The 24,325-nt window shown below is 41.7% G+C and overlaps 1 protein-coding gene across 1 annotated transcript; it reads left to right on the top strand.

Annotated features, from left to right (window-relative positions):
* The first annotated feature begins 75 nt into the window (after positions 1-75).
* On the top strand, positions 76-18,918 carry HCF208 (chaperone (DUF2930)). Its single transcript, XM_087684539.1, has 6 exons — positions 76-349; positions 455-567; positions 990-1,061; positions 9,808-9,951; positions 10,052-10,202; positions 18,612-18,918. The coding sequence occupies exons 1-6, from the start codon at positions 130-132 to the stop codon at positions 18,800-18,802; spliced, it is 891 nt and encodes a 296-aa protein (XP_087540665.1). The 5' UTR covers positions 76-129; the 3' UTR covers positions 18,803-18,918.
* Positions 18,919-24,325: the final 5,407 nt, after the last annotated feature.

A 24,325-nucleotide genomic window follows, 5' to 3' on the forward strand; every position in this document is an offset into this window, starting at 1 on the left:
GTTTATTTATATCAGCTAGGTTCCCCTTACACCTAGTTATAAAGACCGTTTATGAAAATCCTGGTATCATTATTATCTAATTAGATCATCATCTGTTCGAGGTGTTCAGTTTCTGAACACTGGCGAGCCATGTCTGTGGCCATGGTGAATGCTGCCGCATCTCTCCCGCATTCTTTCTGTTCGCTCTCCCACCTTCAGCATTTGCGCCCCTCTACCCGCCTGTCTCCCTCTTGCGCTTCCCGCAGAGACAACACTCTCTCCTCCTCCTCCTCCTCGTTTGCTTCTCCTGCCTCCGTTTCTTCTGATCCCGAGTCCACTTTGGATGTCTCAGTATTTCGCTTCACTTTAGGTATCCACTTTACCTTCTTTAGCTCGTATGTGCTACTTGGTTTCCATTCCATGGTTACCTGATTGCATTCCATAAGTATCCTTACAAGTTTTTGATGAATCGCAGGTATTCCTGGGTTTGATGACTCTGATTTGCCTCGTGTAATTGGATTCTCATTCGGTGCAATTCTGTTGTTAAACCACTTACTGACCACAAACGGTGTGCCGGCTGCTCAATGGGTAGAATCTCAATTTACATCGCAACAGTGCATTGGTTATCGTTGCATTGCTAAGAAGAAATGTGGTATTCACATTATACATCAACACATCTCAATGTACATCGCAACAGTACATTTGTTATTATTGATTTGCAAATGTAGGAAACGTGGTATTCACATTATGCATCAATACATCCCAATTTACAACGTAACAGCACATTTGTTATCATTGAATTGCTTACAGAAACGTGCTATTTCACATTATGCGTCAATACATCCCAATTAACATCGCAATAGCACATTTGTTATAATTGAAACGTGGTATCCACAGTATACATCAATACATGTCCTTGGGAACAAGCTTGGAGCGGGAGTATACAGGAGGATTTTGCAGCAGATATTAATCTCAAGTTTTACACTCTACTCTTCTATTGTTATCTGCAGCGAACAGAATTTGTGGGTTTTTGCAATGCTATCTTTTCCATCACTCTGCCCTCGATTGGAAGGATCTTGAATGTACGATTTTCTAGCTGATAAAGCTATGGGTATGTTAACTGTTTGAATTCTCATTTGTATTGTATTTGTGGGAATAACTGATTTGCTTTTATGAATGTAGCTAGGAATACACTTTTAAGACAGAAGATTACTGAAGACACTGATTATTCTTACAGGATAACATGAATGAGTATGCCTTAGACGATGTTTGTAGGATATGTTTGTAAAGTTCTCAAGTCCTGTCACCCTTTCAAAAACAGCAAGACGTGCTTTAACTCTCTAGATGATGAGATTGATAATCATTTTAAAGACTTGTTTTAAGTCAGTTAATGTAGCTTCCATTAATATGCATGTTGACAAATAATATTCCATTAATGATTTAAGATGCTGAAATATCTCAGGTGACAAAGCAAATAAAATCTAGTGTAGAGCTTCACCAGTCGTTCCCATTGATTCTTGATCCCATACTGGCGACAATTGATCTCTGTAACTTAAACTCGGTGATTACTAGACTTCCTACACAAATGTGCATCCTAGGAAACTTATTATTGGCATGCTCTTGGGCGATGTGCCTGATGGATGTTCAAATTCAAGCACATTTCTTGCACCCTAGATGGGTTGTGGAAGTTGATTCTCTGTGATATAGTTGCATGAATCAAGGAGATAACTGAAGTACAAGGAAGCACAAGATAAGCAATAGGGTAGGAAGAGCTCACCCTCATCACGAAAAATTTATTCCACAGATTTTTAATTAATACAAGCTGGCAAACATTTCCTTGCCAGCTGCAAACAATAAAGACAGCATCAGTTGATGAAAAGATTCTCCTTGAAGTTATCTTTTTATCCAACGTTTAACCTCAAAATGAGCTGGATTCTGCCAGATGAGACATCTTAGATCCTACAGAAGTATGCGAAAAAACCCCAAAAAACTTGCCCTATGAATACTGTAGTTTATTGGTGAAGACAATGCTCAAAGATGAATGAAAAATAGCTTGCCTGAGCAAAAGGAAGCTTAAAGTCAATTGTCTTGTAGAAATGATGGCCTTGACACTTTATCATTGAGATTGAGCTGGCTGACGCCAGCAGATTAAGTTCCCTAGGAAAATGGAGCCTGGGAGCACTTGATTGGTAATACTATGTTTGGTCCGGATCAAAATAAAGGTGTGGGTAGTCTGCATAATAGGTACAATCTAGGTCAGGGCCTGGAATTGCAGCCCTAACAGCCTAAGTAGTTAATCTGGCCTGCTTTTCTTGCCCAAAAACTTGAGTTTATGTTGGAAGTGTGATAGAAATGGCTCACTGCTATGAAGATTTGAGAAACATATGCATGAGTATCCTAGGCTAGTGAGCATACAACAATGCTCCAATAGAGTTTTGGATAAGGTATGCCAAAGGTTGGAATGAGCAGAAAATAGGAGAACAGGGGTGGAGCTGATTTTTGGTAGCATAGGGCTATGCCATTTAAAGACAGTAAATTAAAGGTTGCAGTGGAGAGCCTGAAATATCCTAATGGGACAGCCTATGGAGCAACAGAATTGCTTTCAGAAATATCCCAGTGATGCTAAAACTAGTTAGTAGCAGTATGGAGGAGGCATATGTACCTTGATACTAAAAGGAGAGAGAGCTGGCTGGCTTTAAATAGGCTGTTGGTAGTTTGCTTTTGCTGTTTTGGGAAGATACAAGTCAGAAGTGTAATAAAAGGAAATCTCTTGCATGTATTGACATTTGATGGGTCCTACCTCAAGCCCTTGGGGGTGGCATTCAGATTTCTGTGCCTTTGTCAGCCTGTCTTTCGTTGACTTCATAATCTTTGCATGGGTCCTAATTGGAATTGAAGACATTGTCTGCATCAGTGAAGACTGGAAAATGTTGTCATAAAGCTCCCTCATATAGGGTTTCACATCTAGCAGAGAAAGTATACTCAATCATATTGCAGGGAGTGGTTGTTTTTTTGCCTCATCTTGACCATGCCATCTTGGCTGATGGCATTTGGATAGATTCCGAAAAGGTGAGCGTGGTGTTCGAAGGGCCATAGAGGATAAGTACTATATCAAAACAAACCAACAAAATTGTAGAGAGGATATGCTTCGTGCCCGTAGGGGATGAGTAGTATATTCTACAAGTTGTATTTACTTTGGATATCCGTGTTCACCCTGTGCTTTATGTAAGTCTTTGAAACAGTGCTGGTACAACTTGACACATTATGCTAATGGAGGAGTTATTACAAATGCATAACCCTTTGCCACAAGTCTAGCCTTATAGTTATCAACATTACCATATGGCTTATGTTTCAACTTGTAAACCCATAACTTATAAACCCAATTAGTACCAAGGGCCTTTTTGCTAGAGGAAAGCTACACAAGAACCAAGTGCTGTTTTTGACAATAGCATTGTGAGAGTGAAGCAATGCGGAAGTGAATGACCAAGACAAAGAGTGAACGGAGAGAGAAGAGAGAGAGAGACAGTGAAACGCATAAAATCTGTAGTGAAGAATGCTGTATAAGGATGTAGAATTATACACGGGTGCAAAGAGAATATCTGCGTATGTCTCCACCTTGAAAATCTCAATCTCCATCAGCCCCGAGGGCAATCTCCACGGTTTGCAACGTGAAATCTGTGAAAACAACTGACTGAGCTGTTGAAAACAAAGCCTGTAAATAGGCTGAAAAAAATGCCCCAAATAATGCAGGTTGGTTGCATTAAATGCAGCCGATTGCTATCTAAGTGCCTACCATGTGGCACCTGCGATTGGCTGACCTGCCACATGGCATCCTGCCTGTCCTGGAGATGTCACGCTCTAACACCCCCTCTCAGATTTTGGACACGACAGAAGGCTAAGGGATTTGGAGTGTTGTCGAAGTGAAGCTTCGGGAAGTGCCTTGGTAAAAAAGTCTACAAGATTGTCCTTTGTCTTACAATAGACCAGGGAAATGAAATGGTATGAGATCTCAATATGCCTTGTCCGAGCATGAAACATAGGATTCTTGGCCAAGGCAACGCAACTCTCATTGTTGCATTGGAGAACAGTAGGACCTGTCAACAGGCAGCCAAGCTCCTCCAGAAGCTTGCGAAGTCACACTGTCTCACATGTAGTAGAAGACGCCACCTGATACTCTGCCTAAGTCGAAGAGAGGGCAACTGTAGGTTGCTTCTTGTTGCACCATGAAACAACATCAATACCCAAGGTAAAGCAATAACCTGTCGTGGTCCACGGATGATCCACATTACCAGCCCAATCCAAATCACTTCAACCGGTAAAGACCAAGTTCGTAGCACGTGTACCAGCAGGATAATAGATCCCAAAATCAAGAGTCGTAAGAGACTTGCATCCCTCCATCTCACATGTAGCCACCAAGAGTTCTTGTACATACCGCTGCTGGGAAATAAAGGTCCCCCTCGGAGTCTGATAGATCTCATGACCTAGAAAAAAGTGGAGAAGTCCCATATTTGTTATCTCAAACTTCTCATGAAGTGCTGTCTTCGTATGCTCGACCATTTGAGTATGGTCACCTGTCACAATCAAGTCGTCCACATAAAGGACAAACAACACACGATCTCCACCTGAGGTGTGTACATACAACTGCGGATTGGCTTTGGAACGCCGATACCCTAATTGCTTTCGGAGGAACGAGTCAATCTTCTCATTCCAAGCATGGGGACTTGGGAGCCTGCTTAAGGCCAAACAGAGCCTTCTGCAACCTGTACACCTTACCATCAGAAGAATCGAAGCTTGGAGGCTGCTCAATATAGATCTCCTCCTTCAACTATCCATTCAAGAAGGTAGACTTTACATCTAGCTGATGAACCGGCCATCTCTTGTGGCTAGCCACCAAGGCAAGAGCATCGCAAATAGTGGCCATTTGAGTTGTAGGGGCAAAAGTATCATGGAAATCAATGCCTGAGCACTATGCAAAACCTTTAGCATTGTGCAAAACCTTTAGTAACAAGGCGGGCCTTGTGCTTATCCAATGTGCCATCACTACGGTACTTGGTCTTGAAGATCCATTTGACTCTAATGATCTTCTTATTAGGAGGCTTTGGCACTGAGATACCAAGTGCCATTCCTCTCAATCGACTCTAGCTCTTGGTCCATTACTTTCCGCCAATGATCATGCTGTAAAGTCTCCTTCATGGAAGTGGGCTCCCAATCTTGCATGACACGAGTCATCAAACAGTAATTAGTGTAAACAAGCTTAGTGTGGTGTGCTTGGTTCCTCCAAGAACGTTGCAGGCCATCTTGCAGCTACCACTCCTTAGGGATCCTCTCAATCCTTGCATCACAAAGAGTGTCACAAGCCCAACGAGGAGGAGACCGGATCGCTCTCCATCAGTTGAAGTTTTTGGAAGTTCCACCGGCGGCGGGGGAGCAATTTGTGAATCCGGTGGTTGGGAACTAAGCTCCTCATCCGAAGAGGAGTCCTCAGGAGGCATAGGCTCCAGAGGAATAGTCGCTTAGGCCTAGCTGTCACCTGGATCTCCAAGAACAGGGTGTTTCTTACTCCCCTTTGAGATTGGAACTTCCATGAACTAAACATCACGGTTCGTGTAGACATCCCGCTTAATAGGATCATATAATCAGTAGCCTTGAGACTGCGAGCTATAGCCCACAAACACCTGTCTTTTGGGAGCCGCTTCAAATTTATCATGTGTCTTCGGAATGTGAACATAGGCATCACACCCAAATACCTTGAAATAAGAAACATCTGGCTTGGACTCAAAGTACGCCTCATATGGAGTCATACCAACAACAACAGAAGTAGGGAAACGATTAAGGATGTGAACTGTGGTAGCCACGACCTCAGCCCATAGACATTGAGGTGTCTAATGATGCTCCATCATGGTACGGGCCATCTTGATCACACTGCGATTCTTCCGCCCCAAGATGCCATTCTCCTGAGGGGTGTTTGTATTGGCAAACTCCTGGTGAATACTACGATCTGCACAAAAACGAGTAAACTCATTAGAAACAAATTCTCCGCCATTATCCGATCGTAAAGTCTTAAGCTTTTGGCCCAATCAATTCTCCTTAAAGAGTAAACAATCCTTAAAGTTAGAGAAAGCCTTCGACTTCGTTTTCAAGAAATAAGCCTAGGTCATCCTGTTGTAATAATCCACAATGACATGAAATACAAGCTCCCTCGAAGGGACTCTGTCTTTATCGGTCCGCAAAGATTGGTAGAAACAAGCTCCAAGGGTGCTGAAGACTGCCTTGAAGCCTTACTGGGAACAACATTACGAGTCTGATTCCCATGGATGTAGGATACACAAGGCTGCTAGCTCACCACAATATCCTGCAGACCTCGAATAAGTTGTCCCTTTGACGTCTTTCGAAGGTAATCATAATTAAGGTGGCCAAATTGAGCATGCCAAAGCTCAAACCGTGTGTGTGTGGGAAAAAAAAGAGAAGTCAAGGCAGAAGAAGACCGCAACTTATAGACTCCTTTCTCCTCATAACTTGAAGAATGAACATATCTTGATCCTCGATTAAGAATCCGAAAAGAATCCACATCAAATTTGACCAAAAGGCCGAGGGCACAAATCTTGTGCACTGAAAGAAGATGGTATCCCAATGGCAGCACATAAAGTACCTCGGATGTATGGGCACCACCACATCCATATAAGATGCATGTTGCCCCGTCCCTGTATAGGAATAGACGAACTATCACCAATGAGAATTTGGCCATGCGAAGGCCACAAATGAGCAACACTTGTTGAAGAAGGAGTCATGTGTGGGGAGGCACCACTGTTAACAATCCACTCCCAAGTGTATGGGGCCGTCAACATAGCATCAGAAGCGGTCAAGGTTGAATCCTCAACCACCTCTAAGTGGAGGAAAGCAACTGATGAGGGAGCAGCCTCCGCTTCGAAATCCTTTGAAGATTTCTCATTCTCCTCCTTCTCCTTCTCCTTCTTCTCCTTGTTGGGGCAATCCTTCTTTCAATGACTTGTTTTGCCACAAATGTGACAAGTAGACTACTTGTCTTTGTCCTTCTTAGATTTATTCTCCTTCTTTTGGTCCTTTCCCTTCTTCTGAGGAGGACTAACCAACCAAGGCCTTAGATTTTGAAGCATTGGTACCTTTCAGTTGCCTCTCTTGGTCCAAGACCATAGGAACAAACTCTTCCCACTGAAGAGTCTTAGACCACTCAGAAGCAATCAATGCGGAATAAAAACCATTGAAGTGGGGTGGTAACTGTGAAAGAAGAGTTATCGCCATATCTTAAAAAATGATCACCTTTCTTGTGTTTTGAACTTGTATCTGAAGTTGCTTCGGCTTGTTGATATGCTCCCACATAGAAGATGACTTGTTGATACTTATTGTCCGGATCTGCACTTCCAAAGAAACTCGCTTCATGACGGTCATCCGATTGTACATCTAATCAAGCTTTAGCTATATCTCCCAAGCCATCGTCAAATGCTCAATATGAGAGATAACAATTGTAGTACATGAGAGGAATAAATTCAAGCAAATACGAGTATTGAGTTTATCCCAATGTGCTTGAGCCTTTGCCAACTCCACCTTTTCACTAGAAGAGAGTTTGGACTTGTCTCGGGAAGAAGGATGATGAGTAGCCTCTGTAGCAAGCTCCACCAAATCATAGGACTCTAGGATGGCAAGCATCATGATCCACTAGATGCGTCTTGCCATCAAGCTTTTGATCTAATGGAAGAGCCGATAAGACAGGCACCTTCCGGTCCATGATCGCCTAAAACTTTGTCTTGGTCTCAGAAGACATCTTCACCTACAATGCTTGCACAAAACACAAGAGCAGCCCCCTTTGACTATGAAAATATAACTTTCTAGGGCTATGGTTTGCTTGGCCTGCTCCTTCTTCACCCGCCGGAGGCGATGAAAAAGGTAAAATCTGCACTTGAAGGCCCAAAATGCAGCCTTCTTCCTTCTCTAACAACAAAAACTAGCAGCAACTTCAGCAAATCTTCTCCTTTCTCGCACGCCCATGCTTGCCTCAGCCTTGTTTTGATGCGCAACCCACCTGCTTGCACTTGAACGCTGAAAACGCAGCCTTGTGTCGCGTTGAAATCTCCTCATCAGATGGGTCCGCCGTAGGTCAATCCTTCAATGCTCTAATACCATGTCAGAGGGAAGCAATGTGGAAGTGAATGACCAAGACAGAGTGAACAAAGAGAGAGAAAGAGATAGTGATACGCAGAAAATCTGCAGTGAAGAATGCTGTATAAGTATGCAGAATTATACATAGGTGTAGAGAGAATATTTGCATATGTCTCCACCTCGACGATCTCAGTATTTGTCAGCCCCGAGGGCAATCTCCATGATTTGCAGCTTGAAATTTGTGAAAACAACTGATTGAGGCTGCTGAAAACAAAGCCTATAAATAGGCTGGAAAAAATTGCCCAAATAATGCAGGTCGGCTGCATTAAATCCAGCTGACTGCTGTCCAACTGGCTGCAGTCCCCGACTGCCTGCCACGTGGCACCTGCGACTGGCCGACCTGCCACATGGCATCCTGCCTGTCCTGGAGATGTCATGCTCTGACAAGCATCATACTCAAAGTGCATAGCAACCATCCGATTTTTCTGAATTTCGTGCCTTTTCAAAGGAAATAGGCTCATCCTTATTATATGTATTGGAAACAGCCATTGTATAACAATCCAATGTATAAGACACACTATGAGAGCTAGAACAAGTACGACTAGACAAAGGTGCATACAATTTACTGTCATGTAACATCTGCAACAACCCTTTTGGCATAGTTAAATTGTGCTTTCTCCTTAACAAGTGCACCTCCTACATCTGCAGCAGAAATAGGCCATTTTGTGGACTAGTTAGAAAACTAAATAAGCTGAAAAACTGCCTCACTGCCCATTAGAAAGGAGGCACCAAAGTGTCATATATGTCTTATGAGCATACATGTGTCTCTGGGGTACATGAATGTAAAGGTTTCACATCTTCTTGAAAGACAACATCACAATTGACCAAATTATGCTTCATTTGTGGATGATACATGCTACAACTTGTAACCTTTTCTTCTTCCTTTTCTAAATATCTAGGGATTGGGTTTCTAGGAGTTTTGTGGGTGTCGTCATCTGAAGCATCTTTGTACCAATCCCTGATGCTGGTTAGTTTGATGCCTTGTTGACATTTGCTGGATGGGGTGACTTCAGAAATACTTTTCTTTTAGTTGTAGAAGTATTTTCCCATGGGTCTCTTATTCTAGGTAAGGGTATCTAGGAGTTTTGTGGGTGGTCATCTGAAGCATCTTTGTACCATTTTCTGATTTTGGTTAGTTTGAATTCTTTTTTGGTATTTGCTGGATGTGGTGACTTCAGAAATACTTCTCTTACAGTTGCACAAGTATTTTTCCCAAGGGTCCTTGATGATATTGAGACTTTCCACCACATTAACATTAAGAGAGAGGGAAGTTGCGAATATGTGATCTCTTATGATATCAAGACTTCCACTGGACTGATATCTAGAGAGCTGAAAGTTGGGAATATGTAATATACAGCCTACATTCAAGACTATGCAATACACAGCTTGCGCCTATAGTCACACTGCAAAGGATGTTAAAGCTTATCTTGAAAGACCAGTGTCTTTTGATTTGAATAAGCTTTTTTTTGCTCACATGGCATTCTTCTAGGTGTTGTATTGGCTCTTTTTCTGTCACAATTGTAGATTGTGTTCAGTTATCAAAACTTAAGTTGATTCTGCTGACTCACAAGGCTGCTTTGAAATAGTCTGATTGTTCTATGTTCTTATTATGATGTCATTCCCACTTATTTTTAGGGAGGATCTTCAAAGACAACAGCTACTGCAATGCCAACATGTAGACAAATTTTTGCTCTAGCCAAAGGCCTTTCTGAAGCAGAAGAAGAAGATTTAGCTTGGGGATCATTTGCTTTACTCAAGAATACAAATACCACGTCTTTGGTATGCAGAAATGTACATTAAGTGCTCTTGCTTTAGCTTCTTTGAATATGGAAAAATTGTAGCCTAGGAGGACACTCACTAATGCCGTTGTTTAAATCAGGCAATATGGTATGGGGAACTCCTCTGCGCCAGAGGCTTGTGGGATATCTCTGCAGATGTTGAAGGAGATCTTCTCCAGTGGTTACAGAGAATGTTGAGGAGCAGTGCCTTGCTTGATAATGACAGGCAGTTATATCTACCTACGAATGCGGGCAAGTACCCTAATGTTCCACAAATCTAGATGCACAATTGTTTGATAAAATCAAATGCTTGAGAAAATAGGCAGTCTATGGCAGCAATTCAAACAATTAAACTCAGCAACTCAAGCAATACAAGTCGGGGTTGGAAAAAGGATGATGTGCTTGGACTGCAGACAGGCAAGTCTCTTGCCAGCCATCGCTGATTATTCCATTGCAGTTACATAAAAATGGGAGAGCCAAAATAAGGTGTAGCTTGCAAAAACAGACCGACTCTAAAGTGAAATGTCAGACCTGGTAGGTATTGCAGAACCATCAGCTTGATATGCTTGCAAAAGTGCAGCCTTTGATCCTTAGGGCTAGAGTTGTGCAAACAGCTTGAAAAACACTGCATCACTGCAGGAACAGCAAGGATGCAACAGTCTGTATTGTCTGCAAGTAAATTTCTCAATTGGAATGCTTTGGTACATACACATATGGCCATTGACAGGCTTGATTGCCGAACCAACATGCATACACTAACAGTAAGGTATTAACATGCATTTGCTAGTGTATGAACCACTTCAAGCTCACGAAAGATCAATGCGGTGAAATGAATGATATTTATTCCAGTGAGTAGAAAATAATTGATATTACTCATTCCATGAGATACTCTCATCCTCCTAATTATGTCTCCAATTGTGCACCATAAAATAAAAAGCTCGTTAAATGCAAGACTCATTGCCAATGTAGCACGAGCCTCTATGACTTCAAGAACTTCCAAGTGTTAAGCTAAAAATGCATTAGCTTTACTTAAACAGCCCCAAAACATGCTTTATTAATGAAGAAACCTTGTTTATATAAAAGAAACGCAATCCTAGACAGTTTCTGTGTCCCACATGCACAAACCCTTTTGGGAGGGCCCAAACTTTCTATAAATAGGTATGCTGCCCTCCATTTAGCCCTAATCTCGTTTTTGCAGATTCTAGGTGTTTCAGTTTGCTGCCCACACCCCGTTCGCGGAGGACATCTTAGCCGAAGCTGTCCATTGCGGTCTCCATCAGTTGGTGCTTGATTTCCAGCCTTCTTCACGTAGTTTGGAGCTGATTCCATCTAGGTGATTGTTGTTCCTACGCAGACTTGTTGCCGTACAGCCTGCCACATTATCATAGCCTTGCATTTGCTTCCTGCAGGCTATCGCCCAGCTGCTGCAGCTATTGATTGGTAGTTTTCTCTCTCCTACAGGGGCTGTCCTGCCTGCGTTTTTAGTCTTTCTCTCTCCTCATTGCTGTTTGCATTAGATCTAGCTTCTCACTGTTGCGTTTGCTGGTGTTTGATACCCGAAGATTGCCTTGCTGCGATTTGAGATCCGTTTAGAGTATAACACACTTTTCAGCTCATTACCTCTGCCCTAATCCTTGAGATACAGGAGTTCGAGGTCCAGTTTTCATTCACGGCATAGTGTGTTTGTTGCATGAGTATCGTATATTGAGTAGTCATATCACTTCATTCATTCACCATGTTCATTGTCTCTGAGTTACCCTAACCCTAACTGTGTTTTTTTATCAGTTTGTGCTTTGTTGTATGGTTTTTGTTTATGTTTGTGTGTCAAAGCATTTCTTTACATGGTATCAAAGCGTGGTACTCTCTGAGAAACCTAGGCCTTTGATGTGAAAGATCTACACAAGAAGGAAGAACAACAATAGGTTCAAATGACTTCAAATACAACAATACCAATTCAGTCTCCAGAACCAACTATGCCGAGAACCGAGCGAGAATGGGCCGATTAGCTTGCTCCATAAAGTTCCAACATGGTGGAAGACATTTCTAATTACATGGAAGAAAAGCTAGGCAAGCTGGTCTTTGAAGAATACAAACTGATCATAGTTTATAGATGAAAAAAGAATGAGGAGCTCGATTGAAGGATTGCCCTTTAAGAAAAGCTTCTAAATAAAGGTATGCACAAATTTCTCTCTTCAAATGTTGCGCATAAATTTGATGATGTTGTAGGGCCATTGAGACCTCTATCACGGATAGATCTCCCTCTTGGAGAACAGGACGCAAAGTATGTTTATTTCTTTTATCCTCTTCCGTTCACTCCGGTGCAAGGTACTCTAGATTCGTCTTTTGTTCCTTCTTCTTTTACCTCTTCTGCTTTGCAATATTCTGTAGAGATCATATGGAAGAAAGAGTCAAGCCTATGGACTACAGAAAAGGCCCTCTTGAGGACCAATTCTTATATGTTAACACATGTTGTGGGGATTATAAGAAAAAGCTAGGTACCTCTTCTTCTACTCTTTCTTATTTTTAGTCTACTTGACAAAATCAGAATGAATTTGGTGTTCCTTTTTCCTCATTGTATGGTGCATCATCATCTTCACATTTTCATTTCTAATCATTAAATGTTAAAAATAAACAAAATGTATTTGTACCTCGCATACTATATTTAAAAAAAAATCCACCTATCCCACCACATTCTTCCGCTGCTTTTTCACTTCCAATCATACCATTTACACTTTTATTTCAGACATCTCATGTTGCATCTCACATCACATCGGGGGGTTATGGAAATATAGGCACATTCTTTAGGATCTCATCCTTACCTCAGCTGGGTAGTGTTCCACCTACTTCACACACATTTTTGGGATCATTGTAGCTTGGGTATTCCCCTCAGTCTCTTCCGAGTGTGGATCAATCGACTCCATAGTTTGCCTCCATGGGTTTATCTAGTGGACCTTCTGGTCATACTGCTGTGCCCTAGCCTCACTTTGGACAAGGCTTTAATGTCCCAGTGCCTCTACCTACATCGGCATCTTATGGAAACATTCATGTTTCAATGTCTCTCTCTCAATCGGCACTAATTGGATACTCACAGCCTATTTCTGTCTACCCAACTCTACCTCCTTCTACCTATTAGACACATCCACCTCCACCATCTTATCCCCTACATCCATCTTACCCCACCTACCCGACACCTCATGATTCTAGCTCATATTCTGTTAAGCATGTATTTAATGATAAGACTCGTTTTAACGGGTCAAACTTTACCACTTGGTCGAACTTGATGAGACATGTCCTTGACTCCCAGAACCTATGGGATCTTGTGATGGGGTTGAAACCCCAATCCAATTCTGCACTTGTCCCATACGAGGTTGTTAGCTCATGGAAGGATAGGAATGCCTTCGCGATTGTCGAGCTGATACAAGGCTTATTGCTCGAGTTTCATTCTCAGCTTTAGCATTTTGATTTAGCATTAGAGTGATGGGCACACTTGACCGACCGCTATGCAGCTCAGGATAAGACCCGTTGTATCAATCTTGACCATGAGCTCTAACATTTTAAAATCACTGACCAGGATGACTTGAAAGTCAAGTTGGTTGAGTATCGACGTCTTCTTGCTGAATTCTCCACTGTGGGGACTCGCAAGTCCTTTGATAATCAGGTCACATTGTTTCTAAATAAACTCCTGAGGAAATACTTCAATTTTATGGAAGGTATAGTTTCAAAGCCTACCATGTCTACATTCTATGAATTTGAGTGTTAGTTGTTGCGTTACGCATGGTTGTTCGATCAGTTTCATATGAATTCCTCTTCAGAGGGGGCTCTTGTTGCTCATTCTCAAAAAGGGCAACAAGGGAAGGGAAAACAAAAACAAACCTCCACTCAAAATAAAAAATCAAAATCAAAATAAAAAGCAAAATAAATCCGGGGAATCACAAGGAATATTCTAATCTCTCAAACTTGGGTAGCAGAATGTACCTAAAAAGAATAGGTATTGTCAACATTGTTAAAAGGCTGGCCATTTTGACGAGTGTCGATCAAAGGCAAGAGGCACAACACAAAAACCTAAGTCATAGACCCCCGCCCCTCAGTTGGGCAACCCCCAACAAGGTAGATAGGGTGATGGAAAGGGGCAATTTAAAGGTCAAACTTATACTGCCACCGCTTAGCCATCTCAGTCAACAACGTTCTCAACTCCAAAGGGCTTGTCTGACTAGTCTGTAGAGGTCCACTTCATCTCCATAGAGACATTAGATGCGAGTCTCGTCCACATCTGTGAGTTGCCTCCTAGCAAGGTTACCGCAGAGGCCCACTTGTCACAACCAAGTATTCAAGCTCCTGTTTGGATTGTGGACAGTGGAGCTACCTATCATATGACTCTTATAGTGGACATCTTTCATTCCCGAGCCCCTGTAGCCAAGCAAGTCCACGTAGGAAACAACTCCTCAGTCAAGATTCAGGCTCAAGGTTGCGCCCTACGAACAATGAGCGCCTTTGGCATTTTCGCTTATTAAGGCATCTTGGTTATGACTCTCTTTATGAGTTGTCACACCGTGAGTTGGTTGAGGGCCTTCCATGCCTGAAGCTAGTTTGAGATATTTGTAAAGCATGTAAGCTCGAGAAGCAGCACCATACCCCATTCCCTCAATAAACCTCACATCGTGTTGAGACGCCTTTTAGATTGATTCATGTTGTTCTTTGGGCCGACATCCACTGCCACCTTGAATAGCGCGTTGTACTTCTTGTTGATAGTGAATGATCATTCCAGATATATGTGGGTGTACTTTCTCAAGCATAAATCAGATGCTTTCACACATTTTTTTGCTTTGGTGCTGTTGGTTTATAACTAGACTGGTCGTTGTGTCGGTTGCATGAGGAGTGATAGCGGTGGTAAGTTTATCTCCCACGAGTTTTCTAAGTTTCTACAGAAGCATGGTATCTCACACTAGCTCACGTCTACCAACTCTCCTTCTTAGAATGGAGTCATAGAGCGTAGGAACCGGACAGTCATGGAAATGACACGCTCTATGTTGTTTGCAACAGAGCTCCTTGAGCGCCTTTGGGTCAAGGCTGTTAACACTTTGGCGTACATCCTCAACCGGTGCCCGACTGTTGCTCTTTCTCAGAAGATCCTGTATGAGGCATTTTTTGGCTCTCAGCCTGTTATTTTCCACTTCAGAGTCTTCGGGTATTGTGTGTACACACCGATTGTGGCTCTTCCTCGGAAGACCCCGTATGAGGCATTTTTTGGCTCTCGGCCTGTTATTTTCTACTTTAGAGTCTTCGGGTGTTGTGTGTATACACACACACACATGATGACAAGATAGGAAAGCTCACTTCGCGAGCTGATCTCCTTATTTTTGTGGGATATTCCTTTGAAGCGAAAGCCTTCCTTTGTTAATCCTCGGACAAACAAGGTGATCATTAGGCAGGATGTCATCTTTGATGAGAGAGATATCGTGCATTCCTTTGCACCGGATTTCGATGTGATTCCTTCTTTTACATTATCAGAGATCGTGCCTAGTGAGCCTGGTCTACTTCCCGCTCGTGACATTTCCGCAGATTCTTTTGCTCCTAGGTCTCCTCCGCGAGACTTGTTACCTCGCTCACACCAGCAGACCATGCGGGATTCAGGGATCCTACCAGTAGATTCCACTCTGGAGGGACCTAGAAGATCTACCTGTGGCTTGCTTCTTAGGCATCATTTGCGTCGCTGTTTACAGCTGATTATATAACGCATTCTAAGTCGGATACATGGCAGGAGGCTCTTTAGCAGCCTCAATGGCGAGAGGCCATGGAGAAGAAGCTAGAGAGTATTGATTGAAATGAGACTTGGACATTGGTGGATCGTTCGAGCCACAAGAAAGTCATTGGGATAAAGTGGATTTTTAGGACCAAGCTAAAAGTTGATGGGGCTTCAGACAAGTACAAGGCTCGCTACGTGATTGTAAAAGGGCACTTGGACAAGTGAACAATTCCCCTGTGAGGGTACTGTCCAAGTGGCATCGTTGCATAGTGTATTGCATGAGGATGGCATCTTGCGTCTCCCTTTGAATTATCCCATGTATTGGCATTTTGTTCATGTAAACATGCATCTGTGCGCATTTATCCCTTTTCGGTTGTTTGGAGTGGTCGACTCTAGTATCCACCATATTCGTGGCATTGCACATGGCAGTCTCCAAGGCAATCTTTTCCAGCTTGCTTGCTTGCTTTGCTTGTCTTGCTTCCTTGATATATTTGCTATACACACACCTTAGCCATTTTCTTCGTCATCGAGACCCAGTAATGGCAGGGATAGTATGCTTGTCTTGTGAAGGTCTTGGGTTTGACCATCCCTTATCACTCTCCTGTTTGGGGCATGGATACTCAATAGGACGAAAATTGATTTGAAACCCTCACTTAATGCTTAATCTACCAAACCTAAAAAGCCCTAAAAAAAAAGATAAAAAGTCCATAGCTAATTCCATCCGCCTTTGTAGGGCTTGGTAGGCCATTGGGCAGCCGACCTGCACCCTTTGTCCAATGCCTTGTTCTCTCTGGGTTGATTACTTGGGCTCGTCTTAGTAGGCCAGTGGGCAGCCGACCCGTATCCTTTGTTCAATGCTTTGACTGCTTTGGGGTGGGATGCCTTGGGGTAAAAGATAAACAAAGAAAGGGCTTGGCTGGCCTCTATTCTCATGGCACCGTTGTTAGGTCTGAGAGGGGGTGTTGAGCTAAAAATGCATTAGCTTTACTTAAATAGCCCCAAAACATGCTTAATTAATGAAGAAACCTTGTTTATATAAAAGAAATGCGATCCTAGAGAGTTTTTGTGTCCCACATGCACAAACCCTTTTGGGAGGGCCCAAACTTTCTATAAATAGGTATACTGTCCTCCATTCAGTCCTAATCTCGTTTTTGCAGATTTTAGGTGTTTCAGCTTGCTGCCCACACCCCGTTCGAGGAGGACATCTTAGCCGAAGCTGTCCATTGTTGTCTCCATCAGTTGGTGCTTGATTTCTAGCTCTCTTCACGCATTTTGGAGCTGATTCCAGCTAGGTGATTGCTGTTCCTGCGCAGACTTGCTGCCGTACAGCCTGCCACGTTATCATAGCCCTGCGTTTGCTTCCTGTAGGTTGTCGCCCAGATGCTGCAACTGTCGATTGGCAGTTTTCTCTCTCCTGTACGCTGTCTTGCCTACGTTTTTAGTCTCTCTTTCCTGCAGGCTGTCCTGCCACGTTTTTAGTCTTTCTCTCTCTTGTAGCCTGCGTTTTTAGTCTTTATCTCTCATGTAGCTTGCGTTTTTTAGTCTCTCTCTCGTCATTGCTGTCTGCATTAGATCCAGCTTCTCACTGCTGCGTTTGCTGGTGTTCGATATCCAGAGGTTGCCTTGTTACGATTTGGGATCCATTTAGAGTATGACACACTCTTCAGCTCATTACGCCTGCCTTGATCCTTGAGATATAGAAGTTAGAGGTTCAGTATTCATTCACTTCATAGTGTGTTTGCTACATAAGCATCCTATATTCAATAGTTATATCACTTCATTCATTCACTGTGTTCATTGTCTCTGAGTTACCCTAGCCCTAACTATGTTCTTTTATCAGTCTATGCTTTGTCGTATGGTTTCTGTTTATGTTTTTGTGTTAGAGTATTTCTTTACACCAAGGACTTTTCTCCTCCATACTTCTCCTTTCATGAGCATCTATTGTGCAAACATTGCAGCTGAAACAGTCTTGTGCAGAAGTCATGAGATCAAGGTTAATGTCCAACAAGGATAGCGACCTCCATCTAGCTGATTATTAAGGTTTTGTTATGGGAAATAGAATGCTAATCAGTTCAATTTAATAACTCCAGAAAAATGCTAATCACTTGAGAGTAAATCTCAAGACAGAACTCAAGTGGTGGGCTTACCATACTGCCCTCTTTTCACTTAGATTTGGACTAATCTGCATTACACAATTATAGTCCCAGGGTCAGTCTCTCCAGCAGGTTCACACCTTTTCATTTTAGCTGTTAGCTTCAGTGTTGTGGTACTACCCAACTTTATGAAAATCTCATCGGCTCTTAAATAAGGTGTAGTATTATCTTGTCCTATCTTTCTCTTTCATATTAAATCAGGGTAACTGTAGAGATCATCTATTCATCACATATCTTTAGTGTAATTAAGGGACTTTAATAATAGAATGGAAGATTTGAATCAGTCTTAATATATGTGGAGCTAATGAAACACAGGAGGTCCCAACTTCTTGGTAGGGTTATTGAGCAGGAGGGTCCCAGTGTGATCAAGCTCCATTGTTTATTTGGCTTGTGAGCCATTCTATCCACACATAGAAACAATAGCTGTGTGGCTCACTGTCTTGGCTAATATATGGAGGGGGTTGGGCCTCTTGTGGGGATCTGGGTGTCTGTCTTATCTCATTAAAAAAATGAAACACAGGAAATGGAGATACTTACATGACACTAATTTAGATGTACATTTCACGAAATACAATAACTGCAGATAGCAAGGTAAGGATATTGCATTGCAGATATAGTTGTGATGGGACATTTCCAGGCCAATGGTTTGCCTCTTGCATATGAACAGGAGGATGGGAAAATAAAGGGCTGATTTTAAGGTCAACTTAAGTAATGAAGCTTGTAGCTCCTATTGGTGTATTTAACCTTGTCCGTATGTCAATGCAGATAAACAAGGGTGGAGTGTAGTACCACTGGGAGCAGTTTGTGCACTGGTTGCACCGTTCAATGGGCCATCCCAGAAAGGCGGTGTTATTCTTCTTTCAAGTGTACCAAATGCTTACAGCAGTAAAGACAAAGTATGGATAAATTTGTTGATGCAAAAGATCATGGCTTCCTTTGTTGAAAATAATAGGTAATTGGCTGGCAGTTTTAGTTTGTTGTTGCTTCACATTGTCACATACAAGCCCTACCACACACTACATGTTTATATCACTCTAGTTTTCATTGCTTTATTCAATCTTCTGTTCATCTCTCATCATCTTCTATTCGTACAAGCATAGCCCCACCTTTTTTTTTGGGTGGGGAGTATTTGAAATCCTTGATTTGACTAGGATAGATTCCCTAACTTTCCTTTAGTGCATGACATACATGCATGTATGCATGCGCACCCATGTGCTTGTGCACACACTCCCACTCCTATAGCTTTATTGGTTTGAGAATGGCATTCATGTCATGTTTATGCATGAGAAACATTGTATACTTGATACATATCTTGGTGCTTTGAATATAATGAGAACTTGTTTTTTCTAAGAAAGTCCAGAACTTTGTCAGGCTTACTATGGACTTGTTTGTAAAGTAATTACTATGGCATTGTCTTGTATTAACACACATGGTCTCTGCTAGTCTTATCCTTTTTAGACCATATAACTGTTAGTAAATAAACATATGAAGGTGTGGGTTTTATGGTTTACCACTTAACTATGCGAGTGTGGTTGGCCTTCTCATAAGTCTGTCCTAGGCTGCCTGTCTCATGGAAAATGACTCCTGCCAGTAAAGGTGATGTGCAAGTATACATATGAGTCTGTCATCTCTGCTTGATTACCTCTGTAAGTGATGGCTCTCTCATAACCTGTTTATATATGTGAAAGACTGATCTTAGTTTTTGTTTGTTTCAATTTATACAAAGTTCTTTTGTAGCTGAAAAAAAATCCAATACATCCGCATAACACCGTAATCCCAGAGTTAGATGCCAGGATGATGTCATCAACTTAAAAGAGTAGAGTGATTGGTAATCTAGGGAGTGATGCACCACTACCCCCTCTATCTATGAATGCAACAATCTCATCAGTGTATAGACTTAAGTGTCAGACACAATGACTAGCCTTACTTCACCCCCATGGTGCTCAATATCTTGTTTGACAAAAAAATTGTGCATCCATCTTGTCCCACGACTCTCTGGTGTAATGCAATCATCCCCCATATCACATTTGATAATATCTTGAGCATATTTAATCAGTGGAAAAGCTGGTCTCGTGGTACTATGTCTAAGGCTTTGCTGAAATCTACAAATGAACAATAGGGTCTGTGGTCATGTGCCTTTGGTTGTTCAATTAGGCTCCTCAAGCTTAAAACGTGATCTAGTGTGCAAAGATTATTGCAAAAATTTGCCTATCCATGGGCTGGGAGAGCCTTTCTTTTTGCTAGGTTGTAGAACTCTACCTTGAGTGTTGACCCATCTATTTAAGCTAGGTGCAGCTAGAAAAGTTACGTAATTCTCAAGATCCATGAGATCATCGAATTTGTGAATGGGGGTGATGGTGTGTATGCTCAAGGTGTGGGGAAAGCCCTCCACTAGTCACTTGTTGAAGAGATGTGCCATACATGGAGCAAGAGTGGTATAGGTATAAGAGAAGTGCTCTTCTTGGATCCCTAATTGATCCGATAGATCTCCCATGCTGTAGCCTTCTAATGTTTTGTAAACCATGCCAAGAGTAAATAGTATCAAAATGGGTGTGGGATCCAATGAAGGGGACAAGGGGGCTAATTGGGGACTTTTAGAGGGACTTTGCATAGGTGTGCTAAGTTGTTGTATTAGTGATAATATGTATGATCGTGGCTAACGAATCTGCGTCCAAACCTCTATAGCTGGTGCTCAAGGATAGTTGGTATGAGTTCTAGTATTGCTCAATCTTGTATTGTTGTTTGTTATGACAAGTAAGGGCTTGGTTCAATTGTTAAGCTTCATAGTAAGAGAGGTTTCCTAGTTCCTTTGGTTATTTGAGATATGTTAAAAGTCTCACACACCGATCGTACCAACTATTTTGAGGCAATATACCTACTTTGGCTTGAAGGGAAGAGTGGGTAGTGTGGGGAGAGTTGGCTATGGGAGAAAAGTGTAATGGATCCATATGTTGTGATGTATGTATTGACATAAACCAAGTTAGCATCACTTGCTAGAACTTGTTCTCGAATGAAATTGTAATGGATCTCTATGTGTTTGGTCGGCGCATGATACATTGGGATACTAAGGTTATCATAGTAGATGATAACCTTCTTATCCACTTGCATCCCCAAATCGCCAAGTAGCTTGTGTAACCAATCTATCTCGCATGTTGAATTGCAACATCTTTGTACTTTGCCTTTGTATTAGACAAGACAACTGCTGGTTGTTTCTTGTTGCTCCAAGTAACAACACCATTGCCAAAGGAAAACATAAAAGCATTGATAGATCTCCTATTTGAAATACTACCAGTCCAATTTGTATCTGTGTAACCATGCAAGTCCAATGGTACACTTGTACCATAGAATAAGGCAGTCCAATGTGAACCTGATATAGCACAATGTGTGTGGCACTACATCCAAATGTGGCTTTTGTGGAAGCTACATAAACTGACTATCCAAATCAATTGTGTAGTTTAGGTATGGCCTAGTGATCATTAAATAGATAAGGTTGTCCACAATCATTCAATACATAGTGACATCCTTAATCAAGTCACCCTCATGTGCACTAAGCTTAGCATTAACATTCAAAGATGTAGAAATAGGCTTGCAATCAATCATACTATATTTCTTCAATATATTCAATGTATATTTTGTGACAACCATATATCCTCTAGAGTCGATGATTTGTATGTTGAGAAAATAAGATTCTCTTAAATTCTTCATCTCAAATTTAGCCTTGAGAAGACCTTTCACATTGTCAATCTTTGTCTCAGTATCATCCACAATGATCAAATCATCCACATATATAGTAATGACCACAATACCTGCATCACTCTTACATACATAGAGTGAGTAATCAGCTTGTGCTTTGTGAAATCCAATGCTGACAAAGTATTCTGCAATCTTGTTATGCCATGCCCTAGGTGCTTGCTTTAGTCCATACAAGGCCCTACGAAGCTTGCATACATAATTTGGATGATTTTCATTCATATGACCAGGTGGTTGCTCCACATAAACTTTCTCTTGCAACTCCCCTTGCAGGAAGACATTCTTAACATCCATTTGATGCATGATTCAACCTTTTGATGCAACCACTGTTATGATAGCTCTTATAGTGGCCATTTTGGCTACTCGAGCAAAGGTCTCCTTATAATCAATACCATGAGTTTGTGCATATCCTTTGGCAACGAGCCATGTCTTGTAGCGCTCAATAGATATATCTGATTAGTGCTTGACCTTATAAATTCATTTGCAATCAATAGCTTTTTCGCCTTCAAGTAAGGATACTAACTTTCATGTGTCATTATCCATAAGTGCAACCATGTTTTCATCCATAACATTATCCCAATAATCATTACCCACATTATTTTCAAAACAAGTGGATTCCACATCCTACACAACCTTAGCCATATATGTATAGTGATGAGCTACATATTTGTTATATGTCAATTGTTGTGTTGGCTTTCTCACTCTACTTGACTTGCGTGGACCTAGATCACTACCATGTGCTTTAGCATCCTCTTGTGCCTTTCACACACCATTGTTTTAATGGATGGAATCCCAAATTCAAGCTCTGGTTAGAGCCATTTGAATCAACATCAACATGAGAGAAACCTGATGATATATTTGTCACAATAGGTGAGTTTTCAACTTTTTCTTTACCTTTTCTCAACTTCTGCGATGTACTTGGTGGAGTGACTTGTAACCTCAATCTGCCACTTCAAGGTCTATTTGTTTGGGAGTAAAGGCATCTCTGCCTAGCCACTCGTATATTACTACACTGATAGTACCCACGCCTGCACATTGCAAGTGGCGGACACCCATCATTGTCACTTCATTCTTTATTCTTTCAGTGACATTTGAATAAAAGGAAGGCTGGTCACACATTATGACCATTGGAGTTTCTACATTGTGTGTGTCTCTCTCTTGCTCTTGCTCCTTTTACCATAGCTCTTGCTCCTACTTGTGCTTCCACTTTAGGGCTCACCTCCCTTTAACTAGTATTAGAGCCTTCTTCTTCGCGAGGTCGAGCTTGGTCTAGCACACTCTCAACTTCCATTCGAATACCTACAGTAGTCATCTCTTTGTTGGTAGCCATAGCCACTCTGTTCGAGCTTCCTATCGGTTGCATTCTTCTTGGGGACTCTTTGAGCCTTCTCGAGTAAGTTGGAGTAGCCCCCATAGCCCTCACCTTGCTGGTGCAACATCACGTTGTAGAACATGCTCTTTTTTAGCAGCAGCTCATATTTTTCATCTCCTATATGTAGTATATCTTCTTCATTGGGTAGCTATACAAGCACTTATACACTTAGTTTTGATACTTGGCATCGATCCTTCCACTCTTGGAATTCTATTTGAGTGCTAATCTTCAGTTTTGGATTGTTATAACAGTCCACAGATTGTCGAAAAATATGGTAGCACTTATCTTTGATATCTACACTCATTGCCATTGGTTGGATGATACTCGGTTATGCCCAGTTGATGCTTATATATTCGGGGATGCTATGCCATTGCTTGGAGTTGATTTTGGATTGATTTAACCACTTCATTTACTTTGTTTTGGCTAAGGTTTGCTGGTCGAAAATACATGGCAGTACTCTATTTGATGCTTCTATGGTCAGCTTTATTGGTCTTATGATGTCCGGTTATATTGAAGTGATATCTATATGTATGGGAATGCTATGCCAGTGTTACTGGTTGGATTTGGAGCTGATTTTGGTATTGAAATAGTTTGGTTTGATAGTGTATTCATTGCTGTATACATCAGGGTTGAACCTCTTTTAATAGGGATTTTATGTGCCTATCGCTTTTGGCTATGATTTGGGTGTATACTCCTGATGTGTACTATTGATGCTAGTACATTGGTATATCATATGCCCATGATTTGAGGTGGCTTTGAGCTTCATTTGAGGACTGAATTACTCAAATTTGATAGTGAATTTATTGCTGTAATAACTTGGGCTGAAGCTTATTTGGTCAATGTATGCTCTACATATTGGTCACAGGTGTTTCTCAGGTGACTCATATGACTAGGCAGATGTATATGGAGGTTGGCATGTGTCTTATATTGCTCCCGAATGCCTTTTGAGCTTCAATCGAGCTCTGTCTTGGTTAGCATTTGATTGACATTGGTCTACGATGGCATGCTTTGTGACAGTCATTATGCCTACGGTCTATGCTTGACCCTTCGTTATATGCTTTGATGCATATGTTAGAAATGCATACTCCTTACATTGTTTGTGTTTGATTGCCACACTTGGAGCTTCGGTTGGGTGTTCATTTGCATACTTTGGAGCTCTTGTATACTTATTTGGGTTGTCTGAGATTTGATATTGACTGTTACATGATGTACTGGATGTTATAGTTAAAGCTTGACTGATCCCTTGCTCTGGATGCTCTGTTGAAATACGGTCTTGGCTCCATGATGCCTTATGCATACGCATGCTATCTTTGAGCTTGGTTGTTTAAACATCGATCTTTATGTCAGTGGAAGCTTC

The sequence above is a fragment of the Lygodium microphyllum genome, chromosome 9 (assembly GCF_053477565.2).
Source record: "Lygodium microphyllum isolate KBCC chromosome 9, Lygodium_microphyllum_v1.1.10, whole genome shotgun sequence".
NCBI classification, from domain to species: domain Eukaryota; kingdom Viridiplantae; phylum Streptophyta; class Polypodiopsida; order Schizaeales; family Lygodiaceae; genus Lygodium; species Lygodium microphyllum.

Coding starts and splice junctions, on each gene's coding strand:
- HCF208 (XM_087684539.1), top strand. CDS start 130: ATGTCTGTGGCCATGGTGAATGCTGCCGCATCTCTCCCGCATTCTTTC. Junction 1,062..9,807: donor CGATTGGAAGGATCTTGAAT/GTACGATTTTCT, acceptor ACTTATTTTTAG/GGAGGATCTTCAAAGACAAC. Junction 10,203..18,611: donor ATATCTACCTACGAATGCGG/GCAAGTACCCTA, acceptor ATGTCAATGCAG/ATAAACAAGGGTGGAGTGTA.